The sequence below is a fragment of the Battus philenor genome, unplaced genomic scaffold (assembly GCF_028537555.1).
Source record: "Battus philenor isolate CCGP_79_NKW_IND1 unplaced genomic scaffold, ilBatPhil1.0.hap1 SCAF_4, whole genome shotgun sequence".
Lineage (NCBI taxonomy): Eukaryota > Metazoa > Arthropoda > Insecta > Lepidoptera > Papilionidae > Battus > Battus philenor.
In genome coordinates, this window is record NW_027181704.1 from 985061 (window position 1) to 1004372 (window position 19312).

General features: G+C 36.1%; 1 protein-coding gene across 1 annotated transcript in view; it reads right to left on the bottom strand.

Moving 5' to 3' along the window:
• LOC137928739 (neprilysin-11-like) overlaps nt 1–19312 on the bottom strand; it is an 80603-nt gene that overhangs the window by 7676 nt on the left and 53615 nt on the right. Inside the window, exons 3-9 of the mRNA XM_068771692.1 lie at nt 9049–9191; nt 3828–4073; nt 3409–3611; nt 2754–2930; nt 2024–2131; nt 1266–1410; nt 49–263 (exon numbers count right to left, since the gene is read on the bottom strand). Of these exons, the coding sequence (XP_068627793.1) occupies nt 49–263; nt 1266–1410; nt 2024–2131; nt 2754–2930; nt 3409–3611; nt 3828–4073; nt 9049–9191 (1237 nt within the window). The remainder of the gene's footprint in view (nt 1–48; nt 264–1265; nt 1411–2023; nt 2132–2753; nt 2931–3408; nt 3612–3827; nt 4074–9048; nt 9192–19312) is intronic.

Consider the following 19312-nt stretch of genomic DNA (forward strand, 5'->3'; position numbering starts at 1 on the left):
TTAGCGAGTGGCGTGCGATATACACGCCACAAAGGTATAGGTGCATACCTTCTCCCTGGCGGAGTTGTGGAAGTGTTTGGAAACGTAGGCGTGGCTGAGCGCGAGACCAAAGTTGGCGTTGACGTTGGCGGCGCAGGACTTCCAGCGCGGCGTGCGTTGCCGCAGCCCGAACACCTCTCGGGAGAAGCGGAAGCCCAGCTCGCGGAACGAGCGCAGCGTCATCGGCGCCACCGTTGAAAACACGCTCCACCACAGGAACCGCTCTGTGGATACCCACACGCACCGTACATTAAAAGGTTAGATGACCAGCCACATTTGAACTTTATCACCCAAATTGCTAATAAAAATAAAAAAAATGTACCTAGCCACTTAAGAGTAATAAGATGATGCAAGGAACGCGATGAAAGCAAGAAGGAATGAAAGAAAAAAAATGAAAGATATTGTGATGGAAAAAGGTGAGAATAAAAGAAATTGAGAAGTATGACAGTGAGTGAAGAATAAAGATGAAAAATCTGAAAAACTTATTTGTAAACAAAGACCTTGATCCCAACTAATTAGGGGCTCCAATAGCGGGGGCCAAAAAGTTCGAGTTCCGACCACACTTTAACTGAAGAAACAATAATTGCTCACATAGGATCTAGAATCAATCTGCATTAGCGTTTCGTCTTTACCAACTTCCTCTTTTTTAAGGCCCATGTAATTGGAGACCTCTCGTTCATCTATCTTATTTTTTGGAACAGGGATATAAATCTTCCTATTCTTACACTTCATTCTCTCCCTTTCATCCTTCACGATGTTTCTCTTTCTTTCCTCTTTCATCCATTATATTTTCTATCATTCTCAAAGCAATTATATTACATTCACGTATCTCATTTCCTGTTTGAACGCTTATGTGAAAAGTCACTTTCAGAACCGGATATTATAACCACACTACAGGTTTCGATTATTTTTAAAAGCCTTACGAAAAGGGGAAAATTTTAAATATCTGTGCATATTTGTAAATAGTAGCACTAAATATATTATTCTCCCTGTACTTCGGACTCTTGATCGTGTATCTCCCCACAGCATTATTCATACGACACGCCACGTAAGTTTAGAGGATCCATAGGGAGACAACATTTGAAGCTACATATTTTATCGCCGAATTGCTAAATCCGCCCTTCCGTCTTAAAAATCAAATTGGTACCCTGAACGGTGTGGGTTCCACGTTGGGAAACAGTTTACTAGAGCCATTATATTTGTAAACGAGAGGAAGAAAAACTCACCAACAATGACAGGTTCGGTCTCGTTGAGCAAGACGGCCAGCTTCTGCAGGTAAGGCAAGTCCATAACGATGATGCGATCGGTGTTCGGCTGGAGCGATACACTGGTGTTTGCGAACACCAGTTTCAAGTAGAGATCCCAGTCGTGCTGCAATGAATTGCGAAGTTTATTTATTGTCGCTGCTGTCGAGTCCCAATATTAAAAGAAATCTGGTGAATAGAAACTTCTCCAAAGGAAAATTTTGAAAAGATTAACTAAGGTTTGTTTTTAATCTTCTGGATAGCGTAAACAACCCTGAGACGAGCTGTCGGTTGTGGTGTGGTGGGCTATAGATGTTCCTTATGGAAATACCCGTTGCCCCCACACAACAAAGGGCGACCAATGGGTTTTTAGTAAGGTTGGTAGGTTTAAGTAATCTCACATAATTCTATGAACCCTCCCTCCTCCCTTGGAAGCGGGGGATCCTGTACATATAGAAGATCTTCATTTTTTAACCAAAAAAAGGTTGATTATAAAATTAATTTGGTTACATTTTAGTTTCGTAGCCCGCAGAACAGATAGACGATGGCCTTGGGGTTCTGAAGAGAAGAAGACAAGCATAGCGTAAGACGCCCACGACGTGGACAGATGATACTGTTAAGGTTAGGTAGACGCTTTATCTCGACGGGGGAGGTCTATGTCCTGCAGTGTATTACGGCTGAACTGGTGATGATGATGAAGTATTGACGTCTTTTAAGTCTCAAAATTGTAAATCACCAACCTCTTTCCACTGAGCAGGGCCTCCCGAGGTCCCTTCCACCAGTTGTGAGACGCTCACCTCGTGGAACAAATGTGTGCCGCTGCGACGAACCTCCATAGGCGTCATTATCTATAAGGAAAATAAAAAAGAAATTAAATTTAGGAAAAACGAGTGCCGTATGAATTGTCAAAAGCATTTTTGACAGGAACAAAATAATATGCAAGCAAGGAAACGAAGGAAAAAAAGTATGAAATGGAATGGAAGAGATTGTACTGGTATAAAATGGGAAGAATGTATGACCTTGAGACACAAAAGATGAAAGTGAAAATAAAAAAAAATTGTAAAAAAAGTCCTTGTGGACCGTGACAAGGACAAATGAACGTGAGGTACCCAAAACAGTAGACAGCTTATTGTAGATAAATACGCAAGTTAAGCAATAGATATGTATTTCTAAGACTTCTCATTGACGAGTAAGCTTTCTGAAAGATGGTGTAAACGACGTCCTTTCCGAGAAAAACAACTTAACAATTCACGGAATATAGAGAGTGATTATAGAGTCAGTTGTAACTTAGACCTTGGAGGAGACATTGCTTACCAAAATTCTAGCTTAGACTGCCCTACAACAGTCTATGGGTCTATTCCCAAAATTGACTCGCGGATCGCTCTCTACTAGAAATAAAGTCCAAAAATCGGTTCTTAATAAATTAAACACATAAATATTTTAAAATCTAAATAAAAAATACCCACATACCTTGGCGAGACTTTTGCTGAAGCTGATGATGTCGTCGGCGAAGGCCTGAGCGTCGGCCTCCGGGTCAGCGATGGTGACCATGTCGCGGATGTACTGATGGTATTGAGCCAGCTCATGTGCGAACTGCTGCGGCTGCAGCAGGTAGCGGTCGCTGAACCCTGGTGACACTTGCTCCACCTGCAAGGTGGTGGATAGAACTTTTGATATCTCATCTTCTCTGTCAAATCTTCATTTGTGAGGGTTGTGCCTCTCTTGATATTATTAAAGAAATCAATGACAAGCTGTTTCCATACTATCTTATTCTCTGGTCTTGATATATGAGCATATATAAATATAATTTTTATTTTGTTTCTTACAAAAAATATATGCATAAATAAATATAAATTCAATTCAATTCAAGTCATTTTAGTAGGCATTTACACGTGCAATGATATCAAGTAGGGTCCGTTAATATACATGTGCATGTACAATAACTATATATAAGTATTTAAGTTTTATTTTAAGTTTAAATTCAACATTAGGAACTAATTGAAAAATAACACTAAGAGAGACTAGATAAGTTATTGGATCTTATCCTTACGTTGTTCGGCATCTTCGATAGATGGCGCTAAAAGTGGATTTAAAATTCGCTGAATAAATTATTAACTTGACTCACCACAACTCTGTTCCTGCTGGTATTCCTGACGTCTTCGGCTACCTGCACGCTCAGCAACACGTTGAGTCCCAGCATTCTTCTACTCTTGCCAGCGACTGATTCCCATGTGAAGTTAGCGCTCTCCTCCCGCGGCGGTTTTGGAGGTAGTCCCAGTTTACTCAAGATACCCTCAATCGGTTTGACGCCGTTCGACTCTAATTTTTCTGTTGAAAAATATTTAATTTACAGGTTGTTTGGTAATAAAGATTTAACCAGATCTATTTAAATGAACTCTACTTTACGTCAAGAAAGGAGATGAAAGAGTTAAAATAGATAGAGTGTTCAACTTGGCTCCAACTTGATATTAAATTTATATGTAGAGTAACTTTCGATTGAAGATAGCACGTTCAATTGTCTATAGGTAAAGAAAAATAACTCACCAGTGTTAATGCAAGTTCTGTATAACTTCTTAGCTTTAAGAACACTCTGCGGCAGTCCTTCTTCGTCCTGGGCTTCTAGCAGCTCACGCAAATTTTCTATGAGCTGCTCTCGTAGCAGAGCTAGCTGATCCCACGAGGTCGCCCACTCTGGAACTGGATTCTTCTTTATCCATCCACCACACGCGAACTCGTAGAAGTCTGTGCACGGCTCCACCTCCTTGTTCAGAGATGAGAGGATACGCGATGCTAATCACAGAAGAAGAAGAAAGGTAAAGAAGATGTTATAGCTCTAAAATTATTAAAAGAAAAACATTCGTTTCAACGGTATTAAAATAATATATGTTAATTACTTAAGGAAATTATTGGTAATTTAAATAAATTACAATGACGGCTGTTATGATGATGAAATAGGTGATGTAAATACACGAGTATAAAAAGTGACAACATCGATGGTAATTAACAAAAACACTTCTAGGCTTCACTCTGATGCAAAAAATTATATAATTAAATCAATTTGAATATATATATCGTCGTTCTCGTTTCAGCCCATAGCCGCACCCTGCAAAGCGTATGCTACCACCCAAAGATATCTATGGGGGGGATATACGTTGATCAATCTTGGGTATTGGCGATCGCAGTTTGATATTATTGTACCCAGAGGACGGTGCTGCCCATATAAAAACTTGTTTGTGAGCAGTGGAAATCCTATATAATTGATGCACAAAGTGTGAAATACGTTAATAGATTGTATTCCGAGTTTCGAATCCGCGACTTACGATCGCAAGTTTCAATCCTTTACCACTAAGCTACCACTGCTCAATATGTATACTACTGTGATCAAAAGGTAAATTGAAAATGTCATTTAAAATATTCCCGGGTATTTGAAAGGCAGGTAATATTTTTTTTAAGTTGCTAGGACTGTCTATAACATTTTGTCAAGGGTCTTTTTGTCGAAAGTTTGAATATAATTTGGTTCAGCACAAATAATTTTGAAGGATGTTTTGTGTTTTAAACACGTCAAGTCTTGACTGATCGATGTCATGTTGCATTAGATCTTAGCGAATTTTTGGGCAAAAATTCGACTGATATAATTCCGCAACCACCGTATTCGTTTATTTGGTTCAATGCGACTTTTGGTTATTTACCAAACTTAAAGATTATTGTGGGGACGCCATTTTGAAATGCAAAAGTGCGTTTTATAAAACGTGGATTATTTTGTAGGTGATGAAATTGATATCTAGGAGTAAATAAAAAATCTATATATCATAAACAAATTCACCTAACTTTTTGAACAGTGTACTTATAAATGTAAGTTACGAAGTTACGTACCGGTCTTTTCAAGTTCTGAAGTAAGAGGGCATGTTGTAAACCCAGTGATGGTTACACAGATAAAAATAAAAATTAACTTAAAATCCATTATAGATAAAAGTCAATAGTATCCGAACATTCACTACGTGCTGGTGCAAATGATAACAGATCTTATATATAGGTCAATATAAACACATTTATTTACTTTGGTCACGTGACAGATCGAAGCTCATGAGCTAGAAGCCAGGCAACTGCGCACCTTGATTAGACAAATCCTTACAATTACTTCCTACGTAGTTGCAGTTCAAACGCCACGTGGTATATAAATCATCAAAACTACGCCACAATGATCTCTATATGAAATTAGTTGAAAACAATTTTCCTTGTGATTTTAAATTCAACATTCATGTTATTTATTAAATGAGTCATAATAATTAATATGTAATTACATGTATTTAGATTATAAAATCCAATAGATATGGTCTAGTGGTTAAGAATTTCGATTTACGATAGACAGTAGATTCGATTTCTGGGAGTAGTAAATTTTAATTTTGGTAATAAATCATGGTATACTTTTTTCAGCCAATATACTCCCACTTTAAGGCAAAGATATTTATGGGGGGATATATAATTACCGCCACGTTTGGCATACGTTGACGATCGCAGTATTGCCCATCTTCTGCAAACTTCTTTAAAAACAGTGGCAATCCTATATAACGATTATACTAATTTTCAATTATAAAAAAAAATATCCCGTGAATCGAACAAACGACCTACGATCGCAATTCCAAGACGTCAAACGCTGCCACTGTTAGGTATATGTCATATATACATATATATGTTTTAGAATGGTCCTTTTGTTCCGACAATGGAAACATTAAATTTATATAGTATCGAGTGCTATACTCGTGAGATGCGCAATATATTTATATATATATATATATGTATACGTAACGAAATGTACATAATAAGAAAAATTTCTACTAATGTATATAAATAGGAAGAAAGAATTATTTAGTTATTTTTCCTAGTTAGTTGATAGTTAGGTAGGTAGAGCTGAGATAGTCCAGCGTAAATACTGACACTTGCGATCGTTATTCACGGGTTCGATTCTGGGAATACTTATAATAATATATTATATAATTCATATTTTGTGAATTAAGTAAATAAAATTGTCTGCTCGCAACCTTGTTTTCATAGGATATGCAGTAGCACCCCCTGTACCATAATACCACACTGCGATATCTATATCTAATATATAAAATTCTCGTGTCACGGTGTTCGAACTTGAACTCCTCCGAAACGGCTTGACCGATTTTTACCAAATTTTACATGCGTATTCAGTATGTCTGAGAATCGGCTACTATCCATACCCCTAAGTGATAAGGGTGGTCCACCCCTAAATTTTATTTTTAATTTTTTAGACAATTATTTTGGTTTTTATTTTATTATGATACAGCATACAAAAATACATACAAACCTAAATTTTCACCCCTCTACGATCAACCCTTATCTTACATTTGTTAATTAAAAACTTTAATTTTTTTTGCAAAACAACGTTTGCGGGATCAGCTAGTGTTCCTATATATATCATTGGGGGAGGTATAGGCCTTGTGATTGCCGTCTATGGGCTGAAACGACGACAATATAACCTTGAATTGGCAATCTCAAACAAGTTTAGTGTGCTACCACCTTAAACCCAATGAATGTATAAAAGCCATCTGGCAATCACTGGACAATAGAGTTTGTGGTGAACAACTGAGTAGACCAGAGAAATGTATAAGGATTGAAGACATTATGGTAAGCATATATCCAAATTTGGATAAATTCTTCTTACGTTTTTCCTTTACTGAAAATCGTGAACCTTTTTGAAACTTTGTTTTACAATATAATACGTCATCTGTACAGGTCTTCGTCGTTATGTATTGCTTTGGCTACTTCGGTGATCAAAAGTATTTCTAAATCTTTCCTGGTGGTATGACTAAAAAACTCAGAAACTAGCTTCTGTCTGGAAATGTTACTTCGAGTTCCATCACTGTTTATGATGTTTGCTCTACAAGATGTCCTCTGCTCTAGCGTCACGAAGAAGTTCCAACTCTTGGATGAATACAGAGTGATAAATATTACCATTGACCTTCCCTCCAATGATGGCCACGATGACCAGTGTCAACATCTCGTGAACTTGACCATGTTGTCTGTCCACACAGTGGGGGAATACCCGCAACGTGTCAACCATCTAGATGTCGTCACTTTTATAGAATGACTAGCTGATCCCGCAAACGATGTTTTGCAAAAAAAAATTGATATTTTAATTTACAAATAAAAAATAAGGTTTGATCGTAGAGGGATGAAAATTTATGGTTGTATGTATTCTTGTATGCTGTATCATAAAAAAATAAAAACAAAAAATATCGTTAAAAAAATATTTTTTTTTTAAGTGTGAACAACCTTTATTACTTAGGGGTATAGAAAATAAACAGTAGCCAATTCTCAGACCTACTGAATACGCATATGAAATTTGGTAAAAATCGGTCAAGCCGTTTCGGAGGAGTTCAAGTTCGAACACCGTGACACGAGAATTTTATATATTAGAGATATTGATAGATTATTGTGTGGTACGCTGCCTCGTGTAACCTATATAATATACGAAAGCGACACACGTGTTACATCACCGTGCATTAACAGGCAGTATATGGTTCAACACGGCGTAATGAGTGTTATGACGCAATAACATCGCAATTACGGCTTAGAGTACAAAATATGTTTACAATTATATATACAAAATATATTTTGCACAAACAATCTTTGTTTACGATTGTATGTTTTTGCCGCACCTGAGACTCGAGTCGTATAAGGGAATGTATTTTAATCTATTATAATACAGTTTTCAATAGCAGAATTCAACGTATATTTTTGTAGAATATTTTAATAGAAGCATAAAGGAACATCGCATCAATTATGGACAACGAGGAGAGTCGCGGGATCTTCACAAGTATTTCATTCCTTCATCTAATTTTCTTCACGATATTTTTCATTCCTTTCCATACTTTCCTTCCACATATCGCTTTACTTCTTTCGCCTTTCGTCTAGAGTTCAATTGTTACATTTATTATTATTTTTATCATTTGTTTAACAATTTATTTATTATCAATTTTTATTTTCTTACTATTTATATGGCTTTTGATTAATTATTATATTACATGGACTATTTGTTTTGAGTATATGGTGATGGTGCAAAGCTAATCCAATCAAATACAGCCTTATTTAATTATCAGTGACGTCATTAAAACTATCACCGAAAGGTGAACACGAGACAGTAGACGCGGCGTGGGTAGGTGCCCCTCTAGATGGACCGCTGATATAGATATGTTTTGCAATCTTTTTTAAACGACAAAAAAGATTTCATGGTGTCTTATATGATCAGTAAGAAAAGGACCAATATTTAGCCACTTCCGCACATGCAGTGGTAGTCGTGCAACAAAGTGCACCGCCCGCCAGCCCGCTGACAAATGCGCATGCGGCAACCAATGCGAATGACACAACCGCCACCGTCAAATCACTCAACACGTGTTTCACCCCTCCACGGGGCATCTTCAGGAGTTATGTTACACCGATTAGTGCCAAACACAGAGTCACTCTTATATCATCATCATTTTAGCCGTAAGATGTCACCAGCTGAACATGGATATACCTGTCAGATTTACAATGACACCGATTAGAATCAGCCTCCATCCATCGTTTTCCGAAGACCTTAACAAAGACATCCGTCTAAGTTGTCTTATAATGTTTTTTTGCTTGACGTAAAAACATAATCTCATGTTAAAATAGAAAAAATAATATTAAGGTTGTATGGAGTAAGACCAGATGAATATAGATCAGTTTATTAACCGAGGTGATTCGCAATGTTTCGTACCTGTTCCGACGCACTCCTCGCTGATGCAAGGCCGGGGGGTGCGGTACTCCGTGAGCGTCAGTACGATGGTGTAGACGGCCAGCGCCACCAGCGACAGCCCCAGAGCTCCGATCAGCACCGACGAACATCGCACTGTGCGTTCCCTAAAAAAAAGGTTTAGTTAGTATCATAGGGACCGCCAGGAAGAAGAAGGAGGACTGTATCACCACCAGCTACAATAGCAACTTAATGTATTGAAGACATGGGTGTCAGGAACACAAGGACTGCTCCATCCACAACATCTGGTGGAAGGAAAAACCAATTTACCCAATTCGTACTGTTATGGGTGACTTGGGTTGCGCTGAACAGGCATACGCGAAACCCTGCCCCCATACCCGGCACCTAGAGGGTTTGGGTCCTGCGTCTGCGCAGATCTGCCGAAATGACCAGATGGCGACCTATTCAACCAGCGCCCAGGCAGGTAAGTGCTAGTAGTGACCCGGGTACCGCATCCACGCACACTTTGTTCAGATACTGTACCACGTAATATAGCGCAGTGAGTGTGTATAAATTAGTTTTTATGCATTTAAAGCAAATAAATGAGTTTCTTTTGAGAGTTTACCCCATGTGTCACTAAATATTAATGTGAAATTGATTCTGTGGAAAACAGCTGGAGTCGCAATACATACAGACACGCCAAACATCTAAATGGCGCCCAAAATGGGACAATAGTAATAGAAGAGAAAATTCAATTATAAGGTCTATTTCGACCCGCGAGCCTATGACATCTATACAATGATAATTACTAATAAAACTAAATTTCCTATTTTGATCATTGTAAAACTTTGATCCAGGGATGAAGAACACGCGGCCCGGTAAACATGTTTATACGGCCCGCCACGCATTTCTTAACTTCAATTCATATTTTTGAGTTTCTTTCAGCAATGTATTGTTATAAAATAAACTATATTCAAATGGTGGTACAAGCTAAACCGAAATAATAACTTTATGACAAACGCCAGTCACAATCGAGTGACGTATTGAAAGAATCGATGCCAAATTTCTCATTAAAATTTTCAAGTATATTCGTTTTTGCGTTCCCATCTTGTTTATTTGTATTTTGCATTAAAATTTGTATATTTTCTTATTCTAATGTTCATTAAAAATGTTTTGTAAATTACTAATAAGTGTAACTTTGTGTGCGTCCAGCCAAAAATTTTTAAATTGGCTTGTTGAGCACTATCTCTCTTCCACACTACCTATGTGACGTTTTGTCAGTCGTTGTATTTCATGCGACAGAGATAACGCTCTACGAAGCCGAAATTGACCGATTGTCTCTTTCCAAAGGTCGATGTGCAAAATTTATTGCCAGGTACTTTATATATATATACGTATATATATAAATACACATATATAATCACAGTAAAAAATATTAATGGATACATAATTACTTTAATAATTACGAGCATGGTACAACAAGGAATATCGGATTGTAATTTAGTTCAATTGCCTCGTCGCAAACGACACGTGTATTTAAATAAGATTTTAATTGATACCTCATTATTTTAAATCGTTTATAATTTAATATTTATATATCTAATACTTTAATACATGTATTATTCAATTATTTTTCCGGTGTATTCTAATCTTAGAATAAAAATGGAATTTCACAAACATTTTTACGTAATACAATACTTTTTTTATTTTATTAAGAAAATAAACAGTTATACGTAATTAAATTATGACAAATTTAGCAAAAACATAAGTCAATTATGAGTTTAAATAGTTTAATGAAACTTAAGTTATTAAATGGTATGTGTGTCGAATAACTTAGTTATCTTCATCACATACAGAGTCCTAATAAAAATAGAATGTACTACTGTGTATTAAAAAGTAAGGAAAATTTATTTATTAAATGTAAATTGTTTATTTATTCAACCAAATCAATTTCAAACCCTTTAAAGTATTCCTGGTCCAATAAAACGCATTTTTGCCAACGATTTTTCCATTTATCGAAACATTCGGTATATTCTTTTACCGATATAGTTTTCAAAACATTCAATTTGATTTTTAACTCCACGTCAAAACAGTGTCTATTTAGGTTTTATTATTCGTTTAAGAATCTTTTTAAATAAACATAGCCAAATCTACGTCTTATTACATCAACTATTTACCAGTATAAGTCACATTAAAATTGATCCATCCATTACAGAGATCAGGCGGAACGAACAGATGGACAGACAGTCGAAACTTTTAAAAACATATAATTTTATTATATGTACCGTATATATTTCATTCATATGTATTTTGTAACAGACACTTAAATTTAATTTATTTGTATATATAGAACTGGTTGGAAGCACCCTGTCCATTATTAGTGGACTAAATATACCGCGCTTTCTAGTACTAGAGGCTCCAGAGGCCATCTGTTGTACTCGCTACGTGATATGCTAAGATGTATTGGGTACTTTACTTCGTTTATGAATGTAAAATCATAGTCCAGATGTTTAAAATTTACCTTAAGGGCTATAATACTGTAATATTATAAAATATACCGTAATATTATTAAATACTAAAATAGTAAATTATATAAAATAAAAAAATGTAAACAGAACAAAATGTGTAAAAATAATAAAAGATTAAGTAATGTAAAATTGAGGAATGAAAGATCGGATGAAAGAGAAAGGAAAGAAAGTACAGAAGAACCTAAGATGCATGAAAGATGAGCGCGAAAAAAAAATACTAAATGTGCCAAGGGTGCAAGCAAGAGCGCGTATAGTGCACGCCGTGCGAGTGAGCGAGACGAGTGAACGGCTATGGGCATTGTGACGACGTCCGCGGGAGTTTTTAAATATGGCGGTTTTTTGGAAACAATATTACCACACGGTATATTTTATAATAGAACAATAACACAAATTACCCTTAATCTCGATAATGACCGGTGTAATATCTGCTCGCATTTATTTCCGGACGAACAGCGGAAAACGACTATTGTTCACAACGCCATATAATTTAATCTGGTAGAAGAATGCGATGATATCTTTTCACTTTTGCATCATAATATTATATCAAGAAAACAATAAATAAAAGGTAATATACCGTTTACTACAAAATTTCTATTATTCATTTATATTTCCTTATAGACAGACTTAGCAGTGAATATTTTCTTTTTTAAATACGACCAATTGTATCAACTAGGAAGTTGATAAGAACATGTCTGTAAATGATTTTTTAATATAAAGCCTAACTTACACTTATGAAATGTCTACTATATGACTTATGACTCTATGTTTGGCACTAATCGGTGTAACATAACTCCTGAAGATGCCCCGTGGAGGGGTGAAACACGTGTTGAGTGAATTAACGGTGGAAGTTGTATAATTCGCATTGTTTGCCGCATACGCATTTATCAGAGGACTGGCGGGCGGTGCACTTTGTTGCACGACTACCACTGCATTTGCGGAAGTGGCTATATATTGGTCCTTTTCTTACTTAGGATGGACTTCCGCGAGGTAACACCCGATTCCATTAAATATGAAATGTCTATCAAAGTACCGATAACATATGTATTAGGAACGCAGGTAATATATTTTCCCAGGTTGGTAGAATTGTACATAACATTTGCCAAGCGACTGTTTGTCAAAAGTTTGAATATCATTTGGCTCAGTCTAAAACATTTTGAATCATGTTTTGTGTATAAAACGAGTCAAGTCTCGATTGGTCGATCGTACTGCATTGGTTCATCACGACTTTTTGGCCACAAAAGTATTCTCCTGATTTAAATCCGTGCTACTTCTGGCTATAAAGCAAACTCAATAAAGAAGGAACGTTGTTTTGACACGATTGAGGAGATAAAAATCGAATCGAAGGCCTTGAAGGCTGTACCGGAAAAAGACTATTTCGACTGTTTCGAGGAATGGAAAAAGCGCTGGCAAATGTGCTATTTATCTTTGAAGATGATGAAATTGATTTGGAAGAATAACTAAATTATTTACATTTTATAAACAAATTCAACTTACTTTTTGAACACAGTATTAATTCAAAAATGTAAATTTACATAATTAGTAATTATAAACATAAAAATGGATTTCGATTTACCTGTGAAGTTTTCTTAGGCGACATTTCTTATAATTTATCTTTAACCTCATGTTACATGTTTAAAATATATAACTCTGACAGTTTAATAAACACGTCTAAATTGGTTAATTAAATACATTTAAATGTATACCTTCGTATATTGTCTAATCTATTTGCTCTAACTGCAAGATTAACCTTAGAGCATCGTTGTATGAAACCTGTTTTTGAAGGTTTCTATTTTATCAGTTGAATGTTTCATTGTGAAATATATTAAAGTAGGTTTTAGTACTCAAGGAAAAAAAAATCTAGGTTTAGCATTTCTAAGTAATTTTGGTAAAACGGTTTCAACAACACCGGGTCAAGTTTGAGTCACCTGTCTACCGTGCTCTCCCTATATATATATATATATATATATATATATATAAGGAAAATATACTTTCCATAATAATTAATTTATTCATATATAACTTACACACACACACACACATATTCCAAAATAATTAAATTATTATTATATATAAATGTTTGTCTAAATGTCCTTTGATTTGAAAAAAGAATTGTCCGAATTAATCAAGTCCTCCAGCGCATCGTTATATACTCTGTGATTCGTTTTTACTTATACAGGATGTACCTTTAAATCTATTTCAAGCCCGTGTATGTTCAGCTATTTACAATAGTAGGGTTTATTTTTGAAAATTATACCTTCTATATGTTTCCTTGTAGTTTTTTCTCAAAATTAAATTTTAATATTGATTTGAAGGGCTGTAGAAATAAAAAAAACGTTTTTTCTAGATCTAACATAGAATTTTAAAATTCGAATTCTAATTGATGCGTAGACTTGCAGTATAGGATTATTTCAACTCCACATAGCAATCTACGGCTTTCGGATGCACGTGCATATTCCACGCACGTGCGTATGCGGTATGAATGCGAACGAAAGGCACTGACAGCTTGATTCACGGCTTAGCCGAAAACACTTTAACGTGCTCGCAGCGCGGGGTTTTCACCGCTGATTCAACTTTCCTCGCAACCGGCTGACGGAACAAAGGATACCGATCATTTAAATTTCATTTTTCCGTGCAATGTTTGGAATTTTTCCATCATGACATTCTACGAGTACCTATCCTTGTTTTCTATAGACATAACAAAGGCTATCGAGCTCAAATCGGACCTCTCCTTCAACCCCTATTTTGTTGGGAACAGGGTTTTTTATTTCTTAACAATTTATTCACATGAATTTTTAATTTTCGTCCTCGTCTTCCATAGTTCACAATATCTTTTTTTCTTTCTTCTATCATTCCATAATTCCATCTACCTTTCTCAATCATTCTATTCCTTTCATCCACCCTCAAACACTTCAGTTGTATTTTCTATTGCAGTATCACAGCTTTATTTAGTTTATTTATTTTTCTCATGTATATCAATTTGTTTCACATATTTTTACATTTTTTAATTTAATTTCAATAAATCTATCTTAATAAGATTAAACAAAGGTGGTTTACGGAGCTCCTTGAAGTGGCCTTTTTATATTCAGGGGGAGAAATATTCAGAATAGGCACAAGATACCCTGCCCTATGGAGGGAAGACAGAGTTATGTGGAATTTCTACCCAGAAAAACTTGTCGGCGATTGCGGTATCTCCCGGTCAGGGATCACTACGCGATCTTCCCTCGCGCATTGCTTCCCAGGAAATTATCGTGGTACTATCACGACATGCCGAGGCCACATCGATCCATCGTCCGCCTCCGTATCGCTGAAGCTAGTAGGAGTTTAGAACCTTCATCTTATACACCTGCGACTCCGAAGGCCCATTTCTGGTAAGGGAACACCATTGGCCTCTCCAAGCGGGATCTGTCCTCTGCCGATTCCATTCGGCCGCATTGTTCGGGATGACCGGCTTCACAGAAGGAGCTTCCTTAAAGTGACCCGGTGCACGCTAACAACTTCATCAAGACAAAGGCTTCCTCCATACATCACCATCTGGCAACCTTGACTATGTCTTTTGATCCTGATGGGTGGAATACTTACTTCGTATCTACCGACATATCTTGACGCGATATTACTGGATTGTATTGATTATTGATCATGGGTGGACGCTCCAAGATGTGATATAGTACTTGGGCCTTCTCGGAAGTACCTCGGATTGGTCTGTGATAATGGATGAATAGACTATATCTGGATAAGTCGACTTCCATGTAAGAAGTACAAACGTAACAGTTTAAACACATTTTCAATTTCATCATCATGTCAACTGATAGATGCACACTGCAAAGCTTAGGCTTTACCATAATAACTTATATGGACAGAAACGATGATAATGAAGTAAGAACAGGACCAATATTTAGCCACTTCCGCGCATAATATATACGCGCGGAAGTGGCTAAATATTGGTCCTTTTCTTACTTAGGATGGACTTACGCAAGGTAACGCCTGATTCCATTAAAGATGACAATGAAAGCTAAAAATTCCGGTTGAGCCATATGAAAGAAACCAGAGTAAAATTTAGCTAACCAATAATGGAAACATCATCTTAAAATATAACCACGAGGTTTACGAATTAGTTCTAATATAAGAAAGGTCAATTAACTCAAACGGGTTTTTTATATGGTACATTTCATTTTTCTTTTATTAAAACTTTTTTGTACACCATAGACAGGAAATAGAGGAGATAGACTATAAACATAGAAGAAAAAAAGAAACAATTCACATGGTACAAAAGGCGGTGTTATCGCTCGAGGCGATCTCTAAAAGACAACCTTTGGATGGAGATGAGAGACATGAAGGAGAGGGCAGTTTATGGTGTACGTATATACAAATACATGCACTACTATACACACATAAATATATACAAGAATACTTACATAATATATACAAATACACATACATATGTTGGACTCATTTGACCGAAGAGCCCGTAGGTTAATTAACAACGAAAAGCTTTCAAATAGCAAACTACACACCCTTGAGCATCGTCGTCGAGTTGCCAGCTTATCGGTTTTTTATAGGATACACTTTGAAGAGTGCTCGAAGTGTCTTTTCGAGATTATTGTGCCATCTCCATTCCTTTATCGAACTAATAGGCGCAGGCAAAAGTTTCATCTATATTGTTGACATACCCAAAAGTCGAACTAAACGGTTTGACAGATAGTTTTTGATGAGAGGCGCCATGATTTGGAACGACCTGCCCAGGTCTATTTTTCCTGATGAATTGAACTCTGGAGCCTTTAAAAGTAGAGTGAACAGGTTTCTTTTGGATGGGCGTGTACCAGCTTCGTCTTCATCTACACTTTCCATCAGGTGAGATGGAAGACAAACGCCTGTTCCATTACAACTATATAAAAAAATATAGAGAAACGTACATAATATTCATAATTCAGTTGTTTTAGTCTTATTATTGTTTTTTAGGCCATTAGAGGCCACTGCAAGGCATAGAAAGGCTTCGGTCGATTCGATGATAGGTCTTATACTGCCTGCATTCAGCAACCTTAAGTATGTCATAGGTTCATCTAGTGAAAAGCCTATCCTCTCGTGCCTCAAAGTGACAATGATAAATTGTTTCGACAATACCTTAGTAGATGACAATATGTAAGAATTGCGACTTGAAAAGTACCGTTGCGGCAAAGATTGCGAAAGATATTCGAGTCGTTGTTATGCAAATGTACTTTGTGATGTGATCCACTTCCTGTGACCAGGTTTTTGTGCTTTTCAGTTCCGTTAACTTATTGCTTACGCCTACATTGATTGTACAAGTGTAACGGAATTTCGTGTACCGTTTTATATTTTAATACATTTACATTTCATATACATGATGCTTCCCCCTACTGTGTTTAGAGCTGGGACTTTATACTATCAGGAACATATATTTTTTTCAATATTCTCTTTCTTCACAATCTCTTTCTTTCTCTTTTTTCATATCTTCTTAACCTTTTCCACTCCAATGTCGAGTGTCATTCGACACTGATTTTGTTCCACAAGCTCCGATGTCGAGTGATACTCGACATGGTGTAATACTTCTTTTTGCGGAAAATTTTAAAACGGGAAAGATTTTTGTCACTAAAATGTTTGAATCACGAACGAATGATACATATTCTAGAATCGCAAGATACTATAATTCAATTAAATTTTATCAATGCTACATAACAGCCTTGGAGTGGAAAGGGTTAATTTCATATATAGCTGTGACAAATCATCGAATTCGTGTTGTGGTCGATATAAGAATTTATGTAAATTGTGAAAATCATTTTCGGATAACATAATAAAATATAAGAAGCATTATGTTTGTTAAATTCCATGCAGGCAAAGTCGCGGGGTACGCAGCTAGTATTACTATTAATAAAAAACCATGACTTGACTTCGCTGTGATAGTACCAAAAATAAACTTTGTTTTTGAATAGCGTTTAAATAATCAATTACCTTTTGAATAATAATTGAGTGCAAGCATACTTTCGCTTGGAACACGTTTTATATTACATTCAAGTCACACCTGCGCTGATTTTCTGTTAAAGAATGGTAAATATATTCCAAAGTTTCTTTATCGACAAAGATTATTAAGTTTCAAACAACGTATTTATGACCGCCCTCGTTGAAACTGCGGTAGTATGTGAGCGTTCTCGTGGTTTCAATAAAAGGTGTTGTAGAAGACCGTGATGTTTCAGACGGTAGGAGTTCAGCATAACCCTTTCGTTGCCATCACAGCGAAGGGGTATCCAATACAGGATTTTCACACGAGTTAAGAAAAAGGCTTTGTACAGATTCCTTGGTAATGAGGTATACAGGAGGTCTGCGAGCAAAAATTTCCACTGGCCTAGTTCCACTACTCTAGTTACAAAGATGTTTGCATGCAGATGAACTTTACCTATGTGTATATTGTTCTGATTATAGTGTAAAGTAAAGCGAAGCGAGGACTACTCGGCAGTCGGGAGCGAAGAAGGCCGACCCTGACCGCTATTGGGGACCTTTCGTTCCCCTATCTTATTTATGGTACAGGGACGTTTTTATATTTTAATGATTCACTTTCTTTCCTTTTTATTTCCATACTCTTCAGCCATTCTTCACATGATCTATATTTCTTCTACTTACATTCTACAATTTCTATTTTTCTTTAACTTACTTTCTACCGTTTATTCATCACTTCACTTCTTTCGCCTCGTTCCTTACCATCACAGCTTTTGGTTATCACATTATTTTTTCTTTATTTTACATTTTATAATTTGGTTTTCTTGCACATGGTTGCCGGTGTCGTGAATACTGTGCGGTGAATTCCTCCAGCAAGGGGCCCGAAGTGAGATGAGTATCATTGAGATATTTGTGTATATATTGTTTAGAAAATGAACGATAATATTAATTCTTTACTCACTCGGGAAAAGTCTAAAATTGTCAATTTGAAGACGTCTGTCTGGTGCCTCTCTTTCAACCATTAAGGGGTGGACAGTGTCTTTATTTACATTATGTTTTTTCAAATAAATTTAATTAATTTCCATACTCATCTTTAACACTACTCAATATCTTTCATTCTTTCCTCTAATTTCCTTCACAATATCATTCGTTCCTTTCCATACATCGCCTCACTTCCTTTACCTTCCGTTCAGAGTTCCACAATTTTTACGTGTATTATTTTTATCATTTGTTTTATTTATATTTAATTTGTGTTTATTTTTTACTATCTATATCGCACTTAATTTATATTTCTAATATCATAGCTATTTTATCTTTTTCAGTGAACATTCTTATTTCCGTTCTTTCTCTACGCAATTGTATTACCAATTCTTCGACTACCTTTCGGTGTCTTTGGGTCAATAAATAAATACGTGTATATAAAAAGTTGAGTGTGTCCGTCATGCAGACAATGGCAGCACGTGCGTTGTAGGGTCATTGTCACGGCGGAACACGACCGCGCTGCGCGTGCGCATACCATACGCACGTAGGCATTTCACCGCCGACAGCGCAAGTCACGTGAGATCGCGGAATAATCTATACAGTATTATTGGTTATAGGCGTAAAAACTTTAAATGGGAGAATGTATATATATATATATATTTATATTTAATAGAGAGTACGTATGTATTTTTTTAATTTATAAAGAATACCATCAGAACTCATAATTAATTAAAATACAAAAAAAATTAGCTTTAACATAGGTAAGGTATTTAAGTAAATAAAAATATATAATATTTAGTTTAACGCCCGTCACTTGTAACTTGCGTCGCAGG